General features: G+C 32.2%; 4 protein-coding genes and 1 long non-coding RNA gene across 5 annotated transcripts; 1 reads left to right on the top strand and 4 right to left on the bottom strand.

Annotated features, from left to right (window-relative positions):
- Positions 1-455: 455 nt before the first annotated feature.
- Positions 456-845, bottom strand: LOC137812228 (uncharacterized). Its single transcript, XR_011081242.1, has 2 exons — positions 789-845; positions 456-693 (listed from the first exon to the last, which is right to left on the bottom strand). It is a non-coding gene; the product is annotated as an uncharacterized lncRNA (long non-coding RNA).
- LOC137809505 (uncharacterized) lies at positions 846-3,382 on the bottom strand. Its single transcript, XM_068610612.1, has 2 exons — positions 2,926-3,382; positions 846-1,451 (listed from the first exon to the last, which is right to left on the bottom strand). Exons 1-2 carry the CDS (start codon positions 3,191-3,193, stop codon positions 1,090-1,092), a joined length of 630 nt encoding a protein of 209 aa, XP_068466713.1. The 5' UTR covers positions 3,194-3,382; the 3' UTR covers positions 846-1,089.
- A 3,246-nt stretch (positions 3,383-6,628) lies between these two features.
- LOC137812224 (beta-amyrin 28-monooxygenase-like) lies at positions 6,629-10,373 on the top strand. Its single transcript, XM_068614145.1, has 4 exons — positions 6,629-7,403; positions 8,373-8,828; positions 9,175-9,362; positions 9,901-10,373. Exons 1-4 carry the CDS (start codon positions 6,911-6,913, stop codon positions 10,198-10,200), a joined length of 1,437 nt encoding a protein of 478 aa, XP_068470246.1. The 5' UTR covers positions 6,629-6,910; the 3' UTR covers positions 10,201-10,373.
- A 721-nt stretch (positions 10,374-11,094) lies between these two features.
- On the bottom strand, positions 11,095-14,291 carry LOC137812227 (protein MET1, chloroplastic). Its single transcript, XM_068614147.1, has 7 exons — positions 13,631-14,291; positions 13,198-13,304; positions 12,990-13,087; positions 12,761-12,837; positions 12,089-12,209; positions 11,523-11,582; positions 11,095-11,450 (listed from the first exon to the last, which is right to left on the bottom strand). Exons 1-7 carry the CDS (start codon positions 14,035-14,037, stop codon positions 11,310-11,312), a joined length of 1,011 nt encoding a protein of 336 aa, XP_068470248.1. The 5' UTR covers positions 14,038-14,291; the 3' UTR covers positions 11,095-11,309.
- Positions 14,292-14,885: 594 nt separating this feature from the next.
- LOC137812226 (probable serine/threonine-protein kinase PBL16) lies at positions 14,886-20,890 on the bottom strand. Its single transcript, XM_068614146.1, has 6 exons — positions 20,209-20,890; positions 18,832-19,130; positions 18,535-18,670; positions 16,211-16,347; positions 15,703-15,826; positions 14,886-15,476 (listed from the first exon to the last, which is right to left on the bottom strand). The coding sequence occupies exons 1-6, from the start codon at positions 20,270-20,272 to the stop codon at positions 15,097-15,099; spliced, it is 1,140 nt and encodes a 379-aa protein (XP_068470247.1). The 5' UTR covers positions 20,273-20,890; the 3' UTR covers positions 14,886-15,096.
- Positions 20,891-21,128: the final 238 nt, after the last annotated feature.

Here is a 21,128-nt window from a genome sequence, read left to right as displayed (position 1 = left end):
TGGGTGCCTATTCAAAATAATCGAGTGCAGGAAGAATCAACCTTCTTCTGAAAGTAAATTATCAATATGTTCTCATATTCCAGATTCAATATTGTTCTCATATTGCAGATTCAGTTTAGGGTTTAGGAGTATGCAATCTGCCGACTTATTTTGAAATATATAGTCCAAAAATAAAAAATTGTTTTTTAAATTTATAATCCGGAATACAATTTTTTATTTTGAAATGTCCATTCTAAAATATAAAATTTACAAAGAAGAAAATAACATTTGTCCTCTCATTTTACCTCCCATTCAAATTTTTCAACTAAATGCTATATATATATATATATATCTTCGAACCAAACACAGTAAAGAATACTGCACATGAATATTGTGATAATATTTATTTTATTCTTTAGCTTCGTGAGCAGATGAGCCTTATATATGATATACTAAAGGAAAGAAGCATGAATATGTGATGAGAAAAGTATATACTGTATACATATTTACTAAACAAAGTTCAGTTTTGAACTTATATCACAACACCCATTTCAAGGGCACCTTAAAATTATCTTACCACTCACAAATCACTCTTTACAAGGGTATAAAATGTGAAGAGATGAATCAATCAACTGCAATCATCTAAGTGTAAAATATGCTTTTATACAATGGAGGCAGCTTGAACACTTCTAAAGTCCTTGGTGTCATCTTATTCTGAAAAAGAAAAGAAAAGAAAAATATTTCACCATCTATTACCACAAGGGACTGAATGAAAACCAGAGACAGCAATTGAGGATCTCGTGTCTTACCACCCAAAGTCTAATTACATCACTTCATACAGATAATTAGCAGGCAAATTCCTATCCAAAGGGCACAAAGCGTGGTCAGTAGAGACACAATCAAAAGTCTAAGGATGATAACTTGCAGCAGATGATCTCAGAATTTGTACGACCAACCAAAAGTCCTACTTGTATCTCTCACAATCTAAATTCCCAAAAGAACTTTTCATCGAACAATCAATGGTAATATATAAACTCAATTTCTAGCATGTCTAAAGTTCTGACTTCTAAAATTTCGCTTAACTGCCGGAGTAATCACGACAACATACATCTATTGAGTAATCAACAAGGCGAACACACATTGCAGACTATTTGATAAAATTTTCAACCATAAAACAGCAGCTCTTGTGATAATATTGACAATACAATAAAGGAAATGGTATTCTGTGGATTTGTATATGAAACTATTAGCTAACTTTTGGTTCACTGGAATGGTTTTGACGGAAAGAAAATGAATGCACTTCTCACTCCTCTTATTATCTTTGGTATGGTCAGGAAAATAATCATTCCGAAAGTTGCCTCGGTGGTGGTGGTCCTGACTGTGGTAGTGAGTGATGTTGTTATCTAAAGAAAATGTACCGTGGCAATTGAAATGATTCCAGGAATGGTATTCCCTTATTCTGAGGGAATGAACTCAAGATAACTACCAATTCACTATGAAAATTTTCGAAAAGTGGAAGTCAGAGATCTTATGCCGTCACTGGATTACTAGTGCAATTTACTAAAAAATTCTATCTTTCTGAGAAGGCAATAGATGAACAAGGATTGACTTTATTTGAGAATAGGAATAAATCACTGGATTGCTGATGCATTTGCATCAAATTCTTATGCTAACTCGAGCTTCATAATTGAATAAAGTACATAAAATCTAGCCAACGGATCTTAAAAATGCTAAAATGAGCCAAACTTAGGCATGAAGAAATTCTTCCTGGCAGAGAGGATAATAGAAAGATTCATCTTGCACCATACTGACAACATCAGGCACAAAGAGAAAGCTTCCCAGATCAAACCGGACACTGTGCCTCCAACCCTCTTCCAAAAAACTATAAACTAAAATCTTTCAGAGGCACAGCTCACCCCGAAAGAAGAGACAACATACACGCTAACCTAAAAACCTTCAATATAAAATGACACTACACTCTTTTCCAATAAAAGTTGTTAATTTCAACATCGTTCTACAATGATAAGTTTCATCTCCTTCACACACCTGATAATGGAATTAGAGTAAAAGTAGGTGTGCATCAAATAGAACTATTTTTGGATAAATTTGAATGCACAAAATATATTTTCTTTTGCTGATAAAAAAAAAAACCAAAATATATTTCCTGGGATCAAAGTTACATATTCCCCTCCCTCATGAACAAACAACAAAGCTTCTACCTTTTCTTTTTTCGTTTGTTTTCAACAAAACTTAGATGCAATTCCTTTAAAGAGTTTTTAGCATTGCTCTGTAATCCAAATTACGATCTGTGTGACTAAATAACAAATACTTACACAAAGAGAAATAAAAAAAGTTCTCCATAAATTAAAATTAGTTTTTATATAAACGAGTTTGAAACAAACTCAATTTCACCACAACTAATTTTAGCTTATGATTCTATTTATTTTTTTCATTTTGGATAATTTTATCCAGAAATATCTCTATGTTCGGTTCACCTCGATAACTTAAACACAGACTTTTACTTAGCAAACTACCGAAAAAAAAGTAAAAATAATGCCAAAATCATATAAAAAACCACATCTAAGTTTTTCTTGTATTTTATCTTCTCCTCGAAAAAAAAAAAGATAAAACCGTAAAGACTAGAGAGAAAGTAAAATACCTAGTCTTATGATAATCCTAATTTCAGAGTCTAATTTTCAATTATCGAAATACAGCCAAGCGTATCCCTAGATTGCAATTTGAAATTCATGAAACGAAGAAACACACATTCGAATTGCACAAAATCTTGAAGCAAGCATTTGCCTAATCGAGATAAACGCCGGTAAAATTCTAATCCAAACACAGCGTAGAGAAATCAGATATAGCGTTTGCGTGAGAGTGAATGAACGAATAAAACAGAACGAATAAGAAAACAAGCGGAAGAAAATTGAAATAGAAGGAATACCTATTGAGTTGAGTCGGAATAGGATTGGTAGTAGTAGTCGAAACGAGAATAATCATCATCGTCATCGTCGTCGTCGGAATCAGAAGGGAAATAGGAATAATTGAAGTGAGGAGCGCAGAAGAAGGAGTAGAGACAGAGAGCGAGTTGATGCAGAGGGAAACAGCAAACCAGATCCAGAATCTGGTCACTGCTCAGAGGCTCCGCAATGCATTCCCAGGCTTCCGCTGACGCACGTGCCACCGCCAACACCACCATGCTGTTCCACACCATTTCCGATCGTTATTATTCCCTTTCCTTTCACTCAGTCTCACCATCACAATCAATCCACCACCATCATCCCAATTTGACCTACCCAATCTCTAACTTCGGATTTCATCCTCCCACTTTATTCTTCACGTTTCTTCCATGGAGTTGTTGACTAGTCTCAATGGTCGCACTTTAATTAAACACTGTACATTCTAATAATATTACTTATTATACTCTTTTATTTCAAGAGTATTCGTAATCGATTTTAATCTTTTATTTTTTTTACATAATTTCAGGTAGACTTATCTATTTATCTTCGTTTCACTAGTAATACAATATTTTCATTTTTTATTAGCAGTTTTTAAAGAACAATTTTATTATTTGAAAGAAAATATACGAGAGGATTCATTCTAACATGTACTTATTTTTGTCCATCATAACTTTTTTTTTTATTCTTAAACTTTTAAAAAAATAAAAAAAAATAAACGAACAAAAACACAATCATCAATTAAAAAAAAACACTATAAATTTTATTTTAATTATTATTGTTCGCCACCAACTACCATAAATAATCACTATTTAAAAATAACAAGAAACCGCCACATTCTCCAACGTCCTTATAAGGGTATTGTTGAAATTAAAAAAATAAGAAGATGTATGAAATATTTGCCAAAAATACTAATGCAAGTGTGACCAGACACAAATGTGTGTCTTTTAAGGTCCATAGCAAAAAGTCCATAATTATTTATTTCCTCTTTCTATTTGTATTTCACGTCATGGGTGGTTGAAAAGATACTCCTACAAGAAATACCCGAACACCCTATATATCAAATACATCACCAAGAAACCGAGCTGCTAAGATGACAGTACAACTTCCTAATCTCGAGTCGAGTAAACGAAGTGGTTTGCGACTGTCTTTCGAGAATTCCTACGAAAAATATCCAAATATCCCGTATGTGAGACATCTCACCAAGAAATCGAACAAGTTATGACGTAACATACTAATTAATTAAATTTTACAAAATAGGAGGGAAGTTTTTATTTAAATTATATAAAAAGGAGATAGAATTATAGATTTTAATATTTATTTTTGTTGAATCAGTGTGGTGTAAGGTGTGGTATGTAATTAAGGATAGAAGATTTATAGAAAATGGAGAGTCAACGAATGGATTGTGACCACATATATAGAAGGGAAGGGGGGGTTTGAATTAAAGGTAGATTCCAAGAAACGAAAGAGAATGGTTTACAAATGGTTAGGTGTGGTGGTGATCTTGGCTTTATGCATCACATTGGTTCATGGGGCTGAACAAGTTCTTACCGGAAGGATATCCTTCTCTGCATGCTTGGGAAAATGCATGAAGATATGCATGCGCATTAAATATGCAATAAGGTTAGAGTGTCAAAGTGGCTGCAAAATGGGATGCAAACAATTGCAAGGCAAAGGTTCTATATTCTACAGAACTATAGCTTAATCCATCAATCTTTTTACCTTTATACTTACCTCTCTTCTGTAATCTCCTACTCCCATTTCATCTCCATATATTTATACTACATCATTATCTTTCTTTTTCTTCTTCATCATTTTCACATCTTTATAATAATAATTTCCTTGCATAAAACGTTATTAATAATCTCATCTGGACAAAATTATCTGATTTTATCTTTTATTTTCTCCCTTCACACACAAAAAACATCACCTCACTTTTTAAAATGTTTTACAAAAGCAGCAAATATATATTAAAATCAATCAATATGTATTTTTATTCTGTTTTATCATCATTAGTCTAAAAAATACCTAAAATCAATAAATAAAGTATATATTGAAATTACAGACAAAAAAATATGTTCTTAATTTCTTATCCATTAATAATTAACAACACCCTTGAAGATAGAAATTGTTAACCATTGCACATGACACCACTTTATGATAAGTGGTAGAGAGCAAAACTCCATCATCACGTGTCTTTGCAACACCACAGAATAATCTAAAAAAAAAAAAACAAACACTACTAAAGTCACCATTTAACACCACAAGGTTAGTTATGACATAACTTTTCATATCACCAATTTTTAAACAACTTACATTTCAAGAAAAAAAATTCTATTTTCTTTTAAATGATTCCCAATTTTATAAGCGTATATATGTGGGTAAGAAAGGTTTTGTCCACAAATATATATATATTTTTTTTACACTTAATAGGTTTGACTATTGGTTTTTAGTGAGAGGAGGAATTCTTGTAAAAGATTATCTGATGTTTAAGTTAATAATCGATATTCGATGGTTGAAGATAATCAATATGACTAAGTGTGTACTTTTACTTGACGTTAGTCAATCTATTTTTAAAGATGAGTTGGATCTAAGAGGTGTTGAGTTTAATTAATGCTAATATTGTTAAGTATTCGTATTAATCTAATATATGATATCTAATTACAAATTAATTATGTGGTTAAAAGATATGAACGAGATGTGTACTTGACAATAAAGTGATACACTCTTATTATGAGTGCAGTCGGCCACAACTCAATCATAGAATACTATATATATATATATATTCAATTTTAAGTAAAATATTACTTTTTTTCTTAGTTAAAAGTGTATTTTAAAAAAATTAACAAGTCTAAATATTATATTAAGAATGATTTAGTAAAAGAGTTGGCAATTCAAAATTCAAAATTTGTTGAAAAAACTCCAAAATATGGGCCTCAAGAAAAGAGACGATGATGGTCTTGGAATCCCACTAAGCGTACTGTTCTATCCTTAACCCCCATTTTCTTTAGTGCTTTCTTTGCCTCCATTTGTCGGTTCACCACAGGTATACAATTTCTGTAATGCATGTATACTTCTGTTTTATTCTTCATCATTCATTTCCAAATCATCAAAATATAAATTAAATATTATATCTGTTCCTATGTTTAACATTAATATTTAGAACACATAATAATCACACTAATAAAGATTTATTCAACTTTTTTTCTCATTGTCATAATGTCTAGATACCAGATTAAAGAAGGTAAATGACTGATTAAATTCATTAAGACATATGAAATCTTACTTACTGATGAAATAATGACATGCAAACAGTAAACCAATTATAATATTTTGGAATTAATTTGCTCATTTTATACATTTAAGAATCATATTATATTTATGCAAAAAATTATCATGATTAAAAAAAATATTATTAGACCTGTATTTCTTTTTTATTTTGAAAAAAAAGAATACCTTGACATCTTATTTAAAAATTCCAAATATCTGTAGATCTAGTTGACCATTTTAAAGAAAAGAAAACTGCTATCAATCATTATATAAATAACATTTTTCTTAATTTTTTATTTATTTTTAAACCTTAATGGTCTGCCATGAGGACTAGTTTGATGATATAATATTGAAGTGTCACTTTCTTGTTTGGTGATTGGAGGACTAATTTTTTCTTTTAAAAAGTTCAGGATGAAAATTAACTGAAATTGCAGTTCACAGTTGAAGTGCTTGTCAAATAGTTAGAAAGCTTGAAAGTGTAAAAATGTCATGTTATGATTGAATCACATATTTGCCATAAGCTAAGTTTTGAAACTTTTTTCTTTTATATATATATATTCAGTCCTATTCCATAGAGCAAGCTCTCTTTTCTCTTTCATCCATCTTACATCAAAGTTTTTCTGCTTCCCCCAATTCTCTTTCTTGCTCTCTCTGCTGTGTTGTTCCCTACATCAATAGTTAAGGTCTTAAGGACACTAAACTTTATGGAGGTGACCAATATGGTAGTCTTGTCAGCAGTTTTGGCATTCTTTGTGCTTTGTCTACATTTCATCACAAGGAGGGTCAGACTCAGAAACCTGAATCTTCCTCCTGGAAGATTAGGGTGGCCTATTGTTGGAGAAACCTTTGAGTTCATGCATGCAATGCTTGAGGGAAACGTGTTAAGGTTCCTAAAAGAGAGAGTGGAGAAATATGACTCAAGGGTGTTCAAGACTTCAATGTTTGGAGACCCTGTTGCTGTGTTTTGCGGACCAGCTGGCAACAAGTTCCTATTTAGCAATGAGAACAAGAATGTCCAAGTGTGGTGGCCTAGTTCGGTGAAGAAGCTGTTAAGGTTGTCCCTTGTTAACAAGGTTGGTGATGAGGCAAAGATGGTGAGAAAGTTGCTCATGAACTTTCTTAATGCAGAAACACTCAAAAACTACTTGCCAAAAATGGATAGAATTGCTCAGCACCATATAGACACTTATTGGAAAGGTAAGACATGTAACACAATACCTCAATTTGTTTGCTTGGTCATATGAGAATTGTGCTACCAAAATCAGATAGTTAAATGATACTTTGGTGATTAAATATTTGAATCAATGATCAAGGGAAATCTTGGAGTTGGTGGTCCTTTTTCAGTTTTGGTGGGGAATACCACGTCTTTGAACCTTATTGGAAACTGTCATATCCTCTCTTACCATGCTTACATAGTTACTAGTGAGTGTGAACAAGTATCACAAACAAATCCTAAACAATTTGTAGTGGTAGCCCAACTTGCCTACTGACACTTACACAGATGAGAAGTGTCAAATTTATGATCAAAACAAATCTAGCCAACTGGACTTCTTACTGTGCAATCTCTAATAGGAATCTTACATATTTTTTCAAATCTCTCATCTTTCAAATACATCCTATACCCTTTTGAATATCTCTCACATATATTTTGTTAGTAAAACCAATCTTACATATTTATCAGTATAATAGTAAGGATTTAGCTCTGATAATACACAAAGAAAGACACCAATAATCATTTAATTGAAAATACTGTAAAATCAAATATATATGTATATATATTGAAATATAAAATTAATCACAATCTCAACTTTTAACTTTTTTTATTAATGTTTATTATTGCACTTTATGTTTTAAAAGACACTTTTCCCACTTAGAAAAAGCCAAATCCTATAGCAAACTATGGATAACAATCTTCAATGAAATTTGGGTGAGATCCAACACTTGCAATTGCATAGGATTAAGCATTATACATAAGGTTATATTCTCTTGGATCAGAGCTAGTCTTAATAGAGGCTACCTATTTTAAAGCTTTTCTAATGATTAAAAGTGTTGATTGGCTATATTATTTTGTTTCATCAATAAAAACAGGTTATTCATTGGAAACGAAACAGAAAATTTATGCTTTGATCAATAGTTTAATACTTTTGTTGACTTGCAATTTTGTAGGAAAGGAGCAGGTTTTTGTGCATCCAACTGTAAAGCTATATACGTTTGAATTGGCTTGTTGCTTATTTTTAAGCATTGAAGACTCTGATCAAATATCAAAGCTTTCGTTAAAATTTAATGCATTTCTGAAAGGGATCATTGGCTTCACCCTCAACATTCCTGGAACAAGGTTTCATCGTGCAATGAAAGCTGCAGATGAAATTAGGAAAGAAATTAAAATGATTCTAGAGAAAAGAAAAGGGGATTTGGAGGAGAAGAGGGCATCACCTACTCAAGACCTTCTATCACACATGCTTGTTACATCTGACCCAAGTGGAAGGTTTATGACCGAAATGGAGATTCTTGATAACACACTTCTTCTACTTTTTGCAGGACATGATACTGCTAGATCAGTTTTATCATTGGTCATGAAGTATCTAGGACAGTTGCCTCATGTTTATGAACATGTCTTGAAAGGTTAGTAATAAAATCCTTAACCAGTTTATTTGGACAAGTTTTTCCATAAACACTTTTATAAAAGAAAATAAGATGAGAAAAAAATAAATTTCTTCATAAGCTAAAACTAGTTTATAAACAAATTAAAAATAAGAATTTAAAGAAGATGTGTAAGAAAACTTATGCAAATTAACTTATACATAAACTAATTTTAACTCATGGATCATGGAGAAGTTCATCTTATTTTTCTTGTTCGAACACACCCAAAGAAGATTGTTATAGCAAACTGTTGCTGCTGACAACTATTTTTCAGCCACTCTTATCTAAAACATGATCAGGATAAATGTTGAAGTTATTTTTATGACAGAACAACTTGAAATTATTCAAGGGAAAGAGGTAGGGCAGTTGTTGCAATGGGAAGATATTCAGAAAATGAAATACTCTTGGAATGTTGTATCTGAAGTCATGAGGCTGTCTCCACCAGTCAGTGGTGCTTATAGAGAAGCTATAAAGGATTTCACCTATGCTGATTATAACATCCCTAAAGGCTGGAAGGTATTTTTCCTTTCTTTTGTAGAACTTCCTTTGCTATAACCATGCTTTCTTCACTCGGCATTCATTGGAATCACTTTTAGTTCTTGAGACTTGTGAAAAACTTGTCTGTGATTGCAAATAGCCAAATACTATTCCATCTTAAACATTGTTAGAGAACTGTAAAGAAGTATAAATAAGTGTAGAGATGTTGAGTTCAATTGGTTTGAACTTTTTGTACGATAATGGATTCAAATATTACTCCACGTATATGATTAGTATTCTTTTCTTACATCGACCAAAAATTGTTTTAAATCAAACCACTAATTCAGTTCATGTTCCATTTAACCTTGTTTCAATCTCTTTATTTTTTTTGTCCTGTTTGTTTCCATGAACTACTTGAACTGTCTAATGTTAAATTAGACCAAAAGCTTCCTTCATTTTTTGAGACTCAACAATACTTAAGTCTTGCCTTTTCAAGACCATTGAAAGAAGTTCTTGTATGCTAAAGGAGAGAACCTTGTCTGATGTTGATCATGTTATCTATGATCTTTTATGACAGTTGCATTGGAACACTGGTTCATCACACAATGATCCAACAATCTTCTCGAATCCCGAAACTTTTGATGCTTCAAGGTTTGAAGGATCTGGGCCTACACCCTTTTCACATGTTCCATTTGGAGGTGGCCCCCGAATGTGTTTGGGGCAAGAATATGCTAGACTAGAGATACTTGTGTTCATGCATAATATCGTGAAACGGTTCAAGTGGGAATTGGTGATTCCAGATGAAAAGTTGAAGTATGATCCCATGCTAGAACCAGTAAAAGGACTTGCAGTTCGACTTCATCCTTCTAGTTCCTAGTCAAATAACTGGGCTATAACATAATGCATGGTTTAGAAGCTTTCTAAGTAGTCATCTTATTTTACTATATTTGAATAAAAAAAATTTGCTTCTTTGTAAGTTTTTTGTATCTGCTTCCATGATTATTCTGTTCTGTATTCAGTACACATATAGTTCATGCCTATGCTTTGTGATGCCAGCGTTTTGGAGTTGTTTTTGTATGGGAGCAAAAATCTTAGTTGATAATTAGACACCAATTTAAAAACCATTTAACAATAATAGAAACTAATAAAAACCATTTAACAATAATAGAAACTAATAAAAACCATTTAACAATAAAAACCATTTAATTGATTTTTTTAGTCTCTAAAATGATCTCTAATTTAGTCATTATAGCAACTAATTATTTTTTGTCTCTAAAAATTGGTTTTTATTTCATGATTTTCTTGTAGTGATTTATAAAATATGTAAAGTTTTAGAAGCATATGGGATTTTGTATAATGAATTAAAAGTTGAAATCAGTAAAAAAAATTTGGCAATCTTATAGAAAGGTAATTGTTGATGGTTGAAAACAGCTACGTGAAACATCATTGAAAATAGTAACTTCATCAAAAGTAAGGCAAAATCAATGCAATTTCATCAAGTTAGCAGTTAATAATGATTTTAAGAATCACAACCTAGCAATAAAAAATACAACTTCAGAGTACAGTTTAATTGGATCAAACATATTTTGAGGAATCAATATTATGAGAAATTCAAATGTAAATTCACAAACACATACTCATTGTGTTAAGGTTTTGGTATACGATCTCTTATGTGGATTGGCTCATAACTCCTCGTATTCAAATCTTTTGGATTAAGTATCAGACATTCTTTTTGGTGTCATATGAAGGAAGCATGCAACAAAGTAGAAGGTGATAGAAATGCACAATTTTATTGATCATAATAAGCTTCTTAAAATTTTGCTTGATTATACTAGTAGTACATAAAGCAAAATCCCAGTGCAGGGACAAAAAATGAGGAACCTGTGTAATTAAACTATAAAGTTATACATACACGGAAAATACTTACCATATTGCTCAACCAACCCCTTGGTCAGCCAAACAGTGTGCTTGTGTCCACACAACAGGTTATTTCTTACCAAATCCAAAAAGAGATTTAATGGCATTGATGGCATTCTCATTGATAAAAGATTCATCAAATCGTTTCAATAAAGGATCAAATTCCTCTGACGCCCTGGCGTTAGCCAGGTCAGGATCAGTTCTCAGTCTCTGTCAAAATAACAACAATGTTAGATGGGTTAGCCAATATGATAATGGAATAGCTTCAAGTAGGTTGATCACCTTGAAGTCTTCAAAACCAGAATTCAGGGCTTCTTCCAGTGAAGAAAGTGCAGCTTGAATCTGTTAGAAATTTATTACTCTCTATTAGTGTAAAAATAAAATTTAAATCCAGGAATCAGATGCTTTTTGTAGAGATCAACAAGGTGAACAAAAGTAAGATAATTGGAGACTTAATTTTCACAGGTTTTGTTTGGGATGGATTGGTCAATGGTATGGAACTTTGGTGAATCACTTAACCTAGAAGGTGTACGTGTGTTTGTGCGTGTGTATAAGATTTTATCAGAAAATTTTACAGCTAGTTTTGATAAGTGGATCAGTCCCAACCCAAGACAAATTAAACAATTACGTCCTTCATTAGTCTAAAAGTCTGATTTGTTAGTCCATACACATAATTATGTCCTTATTTATACATGCTAAGAACTGATAAACTTTTAATTGATTGGGCAAATTAGTAAGACACAGACATATATAAAGGGATTGCATCTATTCAGCAAGAATAATAAGGAACTAATCCAAAATCAGGTCAAGTTACATGTTCCAAGTAGCAAATGGCAGGAAACATATACCTGGTTTAGCTTAGAGTAACAACAAGCAACGTTGTAACTTGCAACTGCTGTTTCCTCAGGTTCTGGCTTTGATCCCAAAATAGACTCAAATTTCTCTAGTGCTTCGTTATATTTCCCACTCCTTCAGCATTTAATCCAGCAACAGAGTGCACAATAATAGTATCAGTGAGATAGCATCACTTGTAAGACTTTTAATTAAGATATGGAGCAAATTTAGCGTTTGGAAAGCAAAGCAAGTCTTTTCTTTAACCAGTTGTTTAGGCCAAGGCCATAATTAGATCAGGTTTCAATCAGTTAGACAAATGACTGAGAAACAGAACAGCATTTAGGATTCAAAACTAAAATTCCCAAAAGAATTGTTAATGAAGGACAATATATCAATTATCAATTTAAGACCATTGCCAGATACTAAATGCAGATTAAAATTTTATATATAAACCTTTTTTGCCCTACCATGTCTCTTGTCAAAATAAATTTCACACATGGTGCAAAGTGCAATAATTACAGCTATTGAATTACAATTGGAGATAAGATGTTGCATTTCATCCCTTTGGAAGAATAGACTAACATTCTGAGATGTTAAGGGCTAGATAAACAAAGGACAGAAAGGTTAATCCTTACTGGATACACTATAAATGGTAAAAAATAATGATTTGATTTGTTAATCCTTACTTATATAGTTGCAATCCTTCTCTCAAATCCTTTTCTCTGCGTTCTTTTTGTTCCTTTTTCCTCGAAGCATTGAGCATCTGAAATTTTGCAAGTTTGAGAATTGGCAATGAATATTTGTACCCGCACGTAGCAGTGACATGTCTATGTAGAAATGAAAACATCTCATACAAAATGGTTGGTGAATGTAAGGACTACAATTTTACAGTTTAATCATTACGATAAAACTTACTTGAATTTCTCTCACTCTGTTGCTGATTACCCCAGAGTTCCTCTCAGCCCTGATAATCTCTTTTTCAGTTAACTCACCACCACTATCAATACTCTTTCCTGTCAAAATGAGAAACCACGGCTCTGAGATCACGAGCAAATTTCACAGGTGTGGTGTCTACTCACTATAGTAGAACTCAAACATAGCAAAATTAACACATTGAACTAACCATATCTCTTCTGCATTTTCATGAGCAATGGACCAATTCTTTGGCGAATTGTGTACATTGTCCTTCCATATTCCGCAGCTGGCCAAATTTCAGTCCCAAAAACTGCACTGCGGATATTGAACATATTGGCCATATCTCAACGACTCAAACACAATGAGACAAACATAAATACCACAAGTTTACTTCTCAAAAGAATTTCGAAGCACATGATATACATGTAAACTTTACATTAACAGTGACTATAAATTAAACTCATCAAAATCCACATCCATAAACCAACCAAGAATAAATAAGACCTCCAATAAGTCTCTTAAGCATGAAATGAAAACAACCCCTAAACTAAAAGCTATACCACATCCTCCATAAACCTTGTATCTAGTTCTCCAAATAAAGAAACTTACAGAAAGAGAAAAAAAAAACATGAAGAGCATACCTGGTGGCAATTACTTTATCCCCAACAGTGAAAACTCCAGCCTTATCAGCTGATCCTCCTGGTGCAATAGCATCAATGTAAGTTCCCCCATCCCTACCCTTTGCAAATTTGATTCCAAAGGGCTGCTCAATTTCCACCTCGTACTCTTCATACGGTTCCTCTTCTTCTTCACTCTCCTGTTTGGATGCTTCTGACCCAACTCCGGATGAGGCCTTGACAGCAAAAAGCAACGGTCTTGACAAAAGGGTGTTTGAGAAACAAAAGGACACACCCGAATACAAGGGGCTTCTGGAAGAAAAGAACTTGGTAGAGGAAGAAAACAAGGTTGGGTGAATTTGGGTGGTTCTTGGCAATGTTAGTGCAGAGTAAAGAGATGAGTGACCACTAGTGGTGGTTGGTAATGACATGGTTTATGGTTATGCACAAGACTTTGAAAGTGCCAGTGCTAGTTTCTATGTTGAGTTTCTTCTATGAGTGGAACATCCCTTAGGTACTTGGAGTTGTGCTTGTGCATAGTTAACAAATGGAGGTTGTGTTGCTGGGGCCACAAAGACATGGATGAGAGGTTGTGAATGTAGATTGCTGAAGTGGTTATGAAGGCACATCCATTCAGTTCACTACAATGATGCCACGTGTACTTTTCGATTTTGCCATGTTTGCTACCTCTTCTACTACTCCAACAATTTGCCCAGAGATATGGAAAATTAAAAACAAAAATCAAGAACCTTGATCATTCTTCCAGGAATCTATTGATACATAATCGATATTTGGAATGAACAAAATACTTCAAATAATAACATAAAATTAATATTATAATTTTGATAATAACATTTTGTATAGACAAATTTAAATATTTAATAATATTATTCAAATATTAATTATCTTATTTATCATATCAAGATATTTTTCAACATTATTAAGACTTTTTTAGGTGTTTTTTACAATTTTTATATTGTAATAAAAAAACAGAAAAACTAACTACACTTTTTTTGCGCGGAAAATTGTAAAAAAATGTTTAAGTGTTTTTTCATGCAACACAAAATTTGTTTGAAAACAAGCTAAACATTTTAAATATTATAAGAATATATCAATGCAATTAAGGAAATGGTAAATTTTTTTATTGAAGTTATCGCAAATTTTGCAAGAAAACGACAAATTGATAAAGAAATCTACAAAAATAGACACACACAAAATTGTAAGTTCAGTTCATATTGCATAAGTATTTCCATACAAGAAGGAGGTTATAAGAATCATAGAAAAATTAAAAAGATAAATGGTTTATATTATGAGAAAATCAGTAATTGATCAAATGCATAAAAATTGCATTAGAATATGTTTATACAGATCATACAGTAATCCAGTTGCCTATATGTCATGTTTATAAACACAAGTTAAGGCAAAACCTCTCTCCCAATGAACATGAGAAATGAAACTGAGGAGAACCTAACACAACACCCTCTTTAAAGTCATTTTGCATCTTTCATTTTCAGACCAGATTCAGGAACATCACTGATTATGGTCAGTGTTTTAGGGGCCTCTGTGTGTGCCTGCAAAGGCTCCAATGAGTCCACAATATCTCGCATCAGAGGCCTTGCTTTTGGATTGCGGTTCAAGCAATGATATGAAAGCATTGCAGCCTTGTGAACTGCTTTAATTGGATAATCTCCATCCAACCTTGGATCAATTATGTTTAGAAATTTCTTCTTTTCCTTGAGCAAAGGAATAGCCCATTCTGTGAGGTTCTGCTCTCTAGCAGGTCTTAACTTGTCTAAAGATTTTCTTCCTGTAAGAAGTTCAAGAAGAACAACCCCAAAACTGTAAACATCACTTCTAGGAGTCAGATGACCTGCACAACAACGTATGATTATGTTGTCAATTTTTTCAAACATATGATAGTATTTGTGACTGATAAGTTTGTTGATTTTTACAAAGATTATCTTAAAACTCTTTGTTTATGACTAGTGAAAATAATGAGTGGGGCATCCATAATTTCTCTACATTGATCTTTGTTTATGACTAGTGAAAACATGAACTTGGTTTCACATGAATCCAGAATTCAGAATATACTTTACCTGTCATTATGTACTCAGGTGCTGCATAACCATATGTTCCCATTACTCGAGTAGAAACATGTGATTTGTCTCCAACTGGTCCATCCTTAGCAAGGCCAAAATCAGAAAGTTTTGCATTGTAGTCCTGTTTTTGAAACATAAATGACCAAGATGGTTAAAAGCTGGCTTATTTTGGAACCACTGGGGCTTTAAAGCTAAATGCTTTCTGCTTGAACACCTGAATTCTAACCATAGATATCACAGAAAACTAGCTTGTGTTGTGTATGAAATCATAAACATCAAAGGTGATGGAAATCTAAATAGTTTATCATTGAACTCAATAACCAACATGACCTCAACAACAATATTCTACAGTTTAGTGGCCTTGTAACATTGAGAAACTTTGCATTCTTAACTATCAAGTAAGAACTCCAAAGAATCAATGAAAAGCACTATTTATCCACCTCCTAAAACATACTCAAATGGCCATAATTTAAATCTGTGTAGTTTCTACACAAAATTTGCTGACCTTATCCAATAAAATATTTGATGTCTTGAAATCACGATAGATGACAGGTTTCTCTGCTTCATGAAGAAATGCAAGTCCCTTAGCAGCACCAAATGCAATCTTCATTCTTATGGACCATGGCAGGGGAAGCAAGATTTCTGGAACAATTAAGTGAAGACACATTAGATGTACAAACAAAAACACCATAATAAACATTAAAGTGTCTCCTTTTGTTGATTAAAGACACAAATAGTCTTGATTTTTTGGTATAAGTAGTGGATTTTATGATTATAGCGTTCGTGGTGAGGTCCTTGCAACATTAAATCTTAGTTATCTTCCTCCAAGAAAATAACATTATAAATTCAAGTAGCTAATATTTGATTATATAATGCTATATGAAAATTACACGGTAAAAGTTGTAAAAAACAAATTCAATGTGAGAGTATTTTAAATTGAGAAATAAAAAAATACACATACTTTTGAAAAAAAAATTGATTAATATTCCTTACATCAATTCATTTAAATAAAACGACTTGTCCAAATTAAAAAAAAAATAAAAAAAATATATATATATATCAACTTTTAAAAAATAAATAGAAGTACTGAAAATTTTCATAAAAATTAATTATTTAAAAAAATATAAAATTATAATTACATGATAATATACTTTTGTCTCAAAAACACAAATTTTATTTATATAATCAAGTTTATGTGATTTTATATTTTTGTCATTATACATTTGTGAATTAGTTAATCAATTAATTTAAAGAATATTTCCAATATAATAAATTAGACTTATAAATTAAAATTTATCATCTAGAAGTTATTAATTTTGGCAAACAGATTCTTTAGTTTTGTTACTTTGAAATTTAAAGTCATGTACTCAAATCCTAAAAATAGTTAGGATTAAGACGTCTCCTATTTTTTTCAATTATTTATTGGTAGGATATTTTGTCTAATTCAAACATAACCGTATTTTTAAAAGAATAACATTAAATAATGCTTTAAAAATTGTATATTTAAGCTAGTTATTTTTTTATTTATGCCCAGGAATACTTCGACATTTTACCTCTCATTATGTGTCACTAGGGAAAATACAAATTTCTGGATGTCTGATTTTTATCATACTACTTTATTTTATTAAGTTAAAATTTAATTGTTGTAGAAAAAATTATTATTTTACATATTAATTTTAAATTTAATATATATTTATTTATTTTTTATGTTGTTTTGTTTAAATTTGAGATATTATTTAACAAATTTAAATTTCAAGAGTCATGCTAATTTTTTCAGTGATTAAACCAGTTATGCTTATCCTTGGAATTTAAAGTTTGTAGACTGAAGTTAAATAGCTTGGGTATCCATATAACTGTGTGTTTCAATGTAATAATATTAACTAACCATTTCTTCAAAAAAGTATTAGAAGAATATAATTTGTAATTATTGGACAGCATTTAGTATATAAATACTTAAATTATTATTTGATATATGCAAAGTTGTAATAACCAAAATTATTTTTAAAAAATATATGCTTATATACGTATGAACTAATAATTTAATTATTCAAAAGATCTTGTGATAAACCGTGATTGATTAAGAAGTTTTTTGGATTAAAAGTAGCTTCTCAAAAGATGTAGGTATTATGCAAATATAAGTGATTCTACCCAAGAGAAAACCCTTGTTTAAAGGGCAACCTCAGTGACCCTTTGATCCCAAAGAAATAGTAACTCAAACATGAATAATCTAGAATAAAATGGTTCTGAAAAAGTTGTGAAAGCAGAAAACTTTGCAGCTAAGTGGTCTTCTGAGCACATGAATACTTCTTGGTTCATTGTATTGGACAATTGTGTAGGACCTACCAAAGTTTTACACTAAGAAATCTCTCAGATGCTCACTGAGGTAACTTCTATTGTTTCCTTATGTTTATGTCAAACTTATGTCCTTATCAAACCATCTAAAGCACATGTCTTGGTACTAGGTAGTTTTCCACGAAGCTACCAAATGGAACCAAAATCACTTCATCTTTAAATTCCTCACTTTAAATGTCAACATTGTCGGAGAAAACATAAAAGGGAAAGCAAGTAAAAAGTAATGACAGATGCTTCTACAAAACCAAAACAACATTTTTCTTTACATTGGTTAAGCAAAACCAAAACAACATTTTTCTTTACATTGGTTATATTAAGAATGGTAAGGCTAACTCAATCTTATAAATTGCACTTACTTATAATATGAAATGTTTTTATTTTTAGTCGATGTAAGATCTCCAACCAATTAAACGATTAAACAGATAAAACAATGTCTGGATAAGGTTAATAAAGGTTAAGAAGGGATGATATACTTACTTGAGAACAAGTTGTGCTCCACACTTCCCCGGGACATGTACTCGTATATCAGTACCCTATGTTGATCCTCGCAGCAGTATCCAACTAATTTGACTAGATTTGGATGTGAAAGCTGCCCCAAAAATATGACTTCTGCCTAGAGAAACCAAAATCTTAATTTAATCAACCTTACAACAAGAAGTTTGTTTTGTAACATTAACAACTTCTAATAGTATGTGCCAGTAGTAGAATAAACATAGCATGTGAAGCATCATGATTTTGCAGCTAGATAATTGTACATAAAGACAAAAAGTATACCAGCCATTCTCTGTGCCCTTGATGACTATTGTCACCATCATGAACCTTAACAGCAACAGCAAGGGTAGGAAGACCCTGCCTTAACTCCTCAGAAATGAACCCTTTGTACACACTTCCAAATCCTCCTCCCCCCAACACACGATCTGGCCTAAAATTTGCAGTGATTGTCTTCAACTCATCATAACTGAATACAATCAATGGATTTGCAGCTGAGTCACGGCGTAGGTCTTCTACTTCCTCAGGGTTTGATGGTAACTTGCTATCATAATCATTCCTTTGCTTGGTTACCTGGTTTTGTTCTTTTCGTGAATCAATAAGAGAAATGAGAACAAAAGATGATATGCACATTTAAACTATGAAAACAGATTAGTTATTCTTCTTATTCATATCTACGTTCATCCTTTTTCTCAGAAAAACTAACCAGATGTTACATTAAGCAGTCAAAACAAATGCAATGGTATGATATATAGATCACTGTTATTTTGTTCTAAATAAAAAATTTAAACACTGCTTGGGGACTGAAAGAGGAAAATGAACACTGTAACGTGCTCAATATCATGCAAAAAGATTAAGAAGTCTGCATAAACATCTTTTCTCTTATTGTTGGATGAAGAGAAGAAAATTAGTATACTGTTTCAAAAGCAATGGATGGTGGAAATATATTATAATTGTGAAGGAGTGAACTATATTTTAAAAACCCTCAACCAATTTCTTAGAAAATTTAGTTGAGATGATACTGAACCAACTAGAGTTAAGAGTTTTCACTAATCACGTGTCGACCTACTTTTGAAGTAGACACATCAAGAAAAGGTGATTAAGGGTCATATTAACAGATTCTACAATAGAAGTGACTTTAGAAAAGTTAAAAAGATTTAAAGACAACATGTAACTCATATATGCAGATTTTTGTTATGTTTTGTTCTCTTTGTCTTTCAATGATCTGCATAATATCAACTTGCCTACAAGATTGAGATATATGAAGCTAACACTAGATTCAAATGATTTAATAACCTCAACACACAAATTTTCAATGAAAAAGAACCTGATGAAAGGGTGATCAAGAAAACCAGGAGGGAAAATTGGAAGGTTCCAAAACATGAAATCCTTGAAAACATCATCCATCAAAGACAAAATAGTGTAAAATAAAGGAAGATAAGAGATGAATAAACAACTTTCAAAATAGAACGAAATCCAGAAGGAGGAAAACAAGGTTGTACCATCCACCAAAAAAAACGATTTTGCTCAAGAACTCAAAGAAAACATGCACTAAAAATACTTGCCCATTCAGGAAATGATAAACAATAAAAATAAACACCAAAATCATAGAAAATATCCAAAACAGAAAAAGGAAAGGTTTTTTTTTGTTCGTAAACCAACCTGACTTTACATTGGATGAAACTCTATAATCTGATGACTCCCATCTACACCAGCAATTACCCATTATACCAAAATACAAACACACCCTTTGCAGCAGCAGCACCTCCTTTAGCAACCCCCCATCACAAAAACCAGACTTTTTGACTTCTTTTTTCTTTTTTGTGTGTTGCTATCTCACTCCTCCTCAAGAAACAAGGCTTAGATTTAGGAGGAAGTAGAGACAGAAATGAGAAAAGCAAACAAGTACAGAGGAGAAAAACAACATGGTATCTGCTATCTAGTGGTTAAGTGTTGTGATCAAATGTGAAAGGGGACAAGTCTTTTGGTGACAGAAAGGTAGGAGTGGGGGATAATTCAGAGATGGCAATGATGTTGATGAGTTGGGTGTTGGCTTGGCTATGGGGGAAGATGGAAGGGCCCACATGAACTGAGGTGTAGTGATTCAAAATGTGGCTTGGTGCACTTTGATGCTAGTGCGCACATAGAAGGTGCATGTTTATGATAATGCACACCCACCAATCTTTTTCCATCACTCTCACTCACTCTTAACCCTTGTTTTTCTTCTTCTTCTTCTCTTTCTCTTTCCCTTTGTCTTTCTTCTCACTTCTCTCCAATTACTCCTTCATCTCTTCCACACACAAACTTGCAACCACCACACCCAACCACCCTTTTTTTCATTCTCAACCTTTTGCTTCCTTTCATAAAATATATTTTTTTCTTCTTTTGTGCTAAGCCAATCAAAAGGACCATGACTCATAAAGTGGTTTTTTTGGTTAGAAAATGGCATTAGAGTATCTGTTAGTATCATCACTTTCATTAAATGCTTATATTAAAAACATGTGTCTATTAACTATTGTGTTCATATTGTGTTTTTCCCCCTTAATTCTTATTAAATTGTTGCTCTTACAACATGCACTTTT

Source organism: Phaseolus vulgaris, chromosome 2, assembly GCF_000499845.2.
Source record: "Phaseolus vulgaris cultivar G19833 chromosome 2, P. vulgaris v2.0, whole genome shotgun sequence".
In the NCBI taxonomy this organism is placed as follows: Eukaryota; Viridiplantae; Streptophyta; class Magnoliopsida; order Fabales; family Fabaceae; genus Phaseolus; species Phaseolus vulgaris.
The sequence above is the reverse complement of the archived record's forward strand: the minus strand, read 5'-3'. Positions and strand labels throughout refer to the sequence as shown.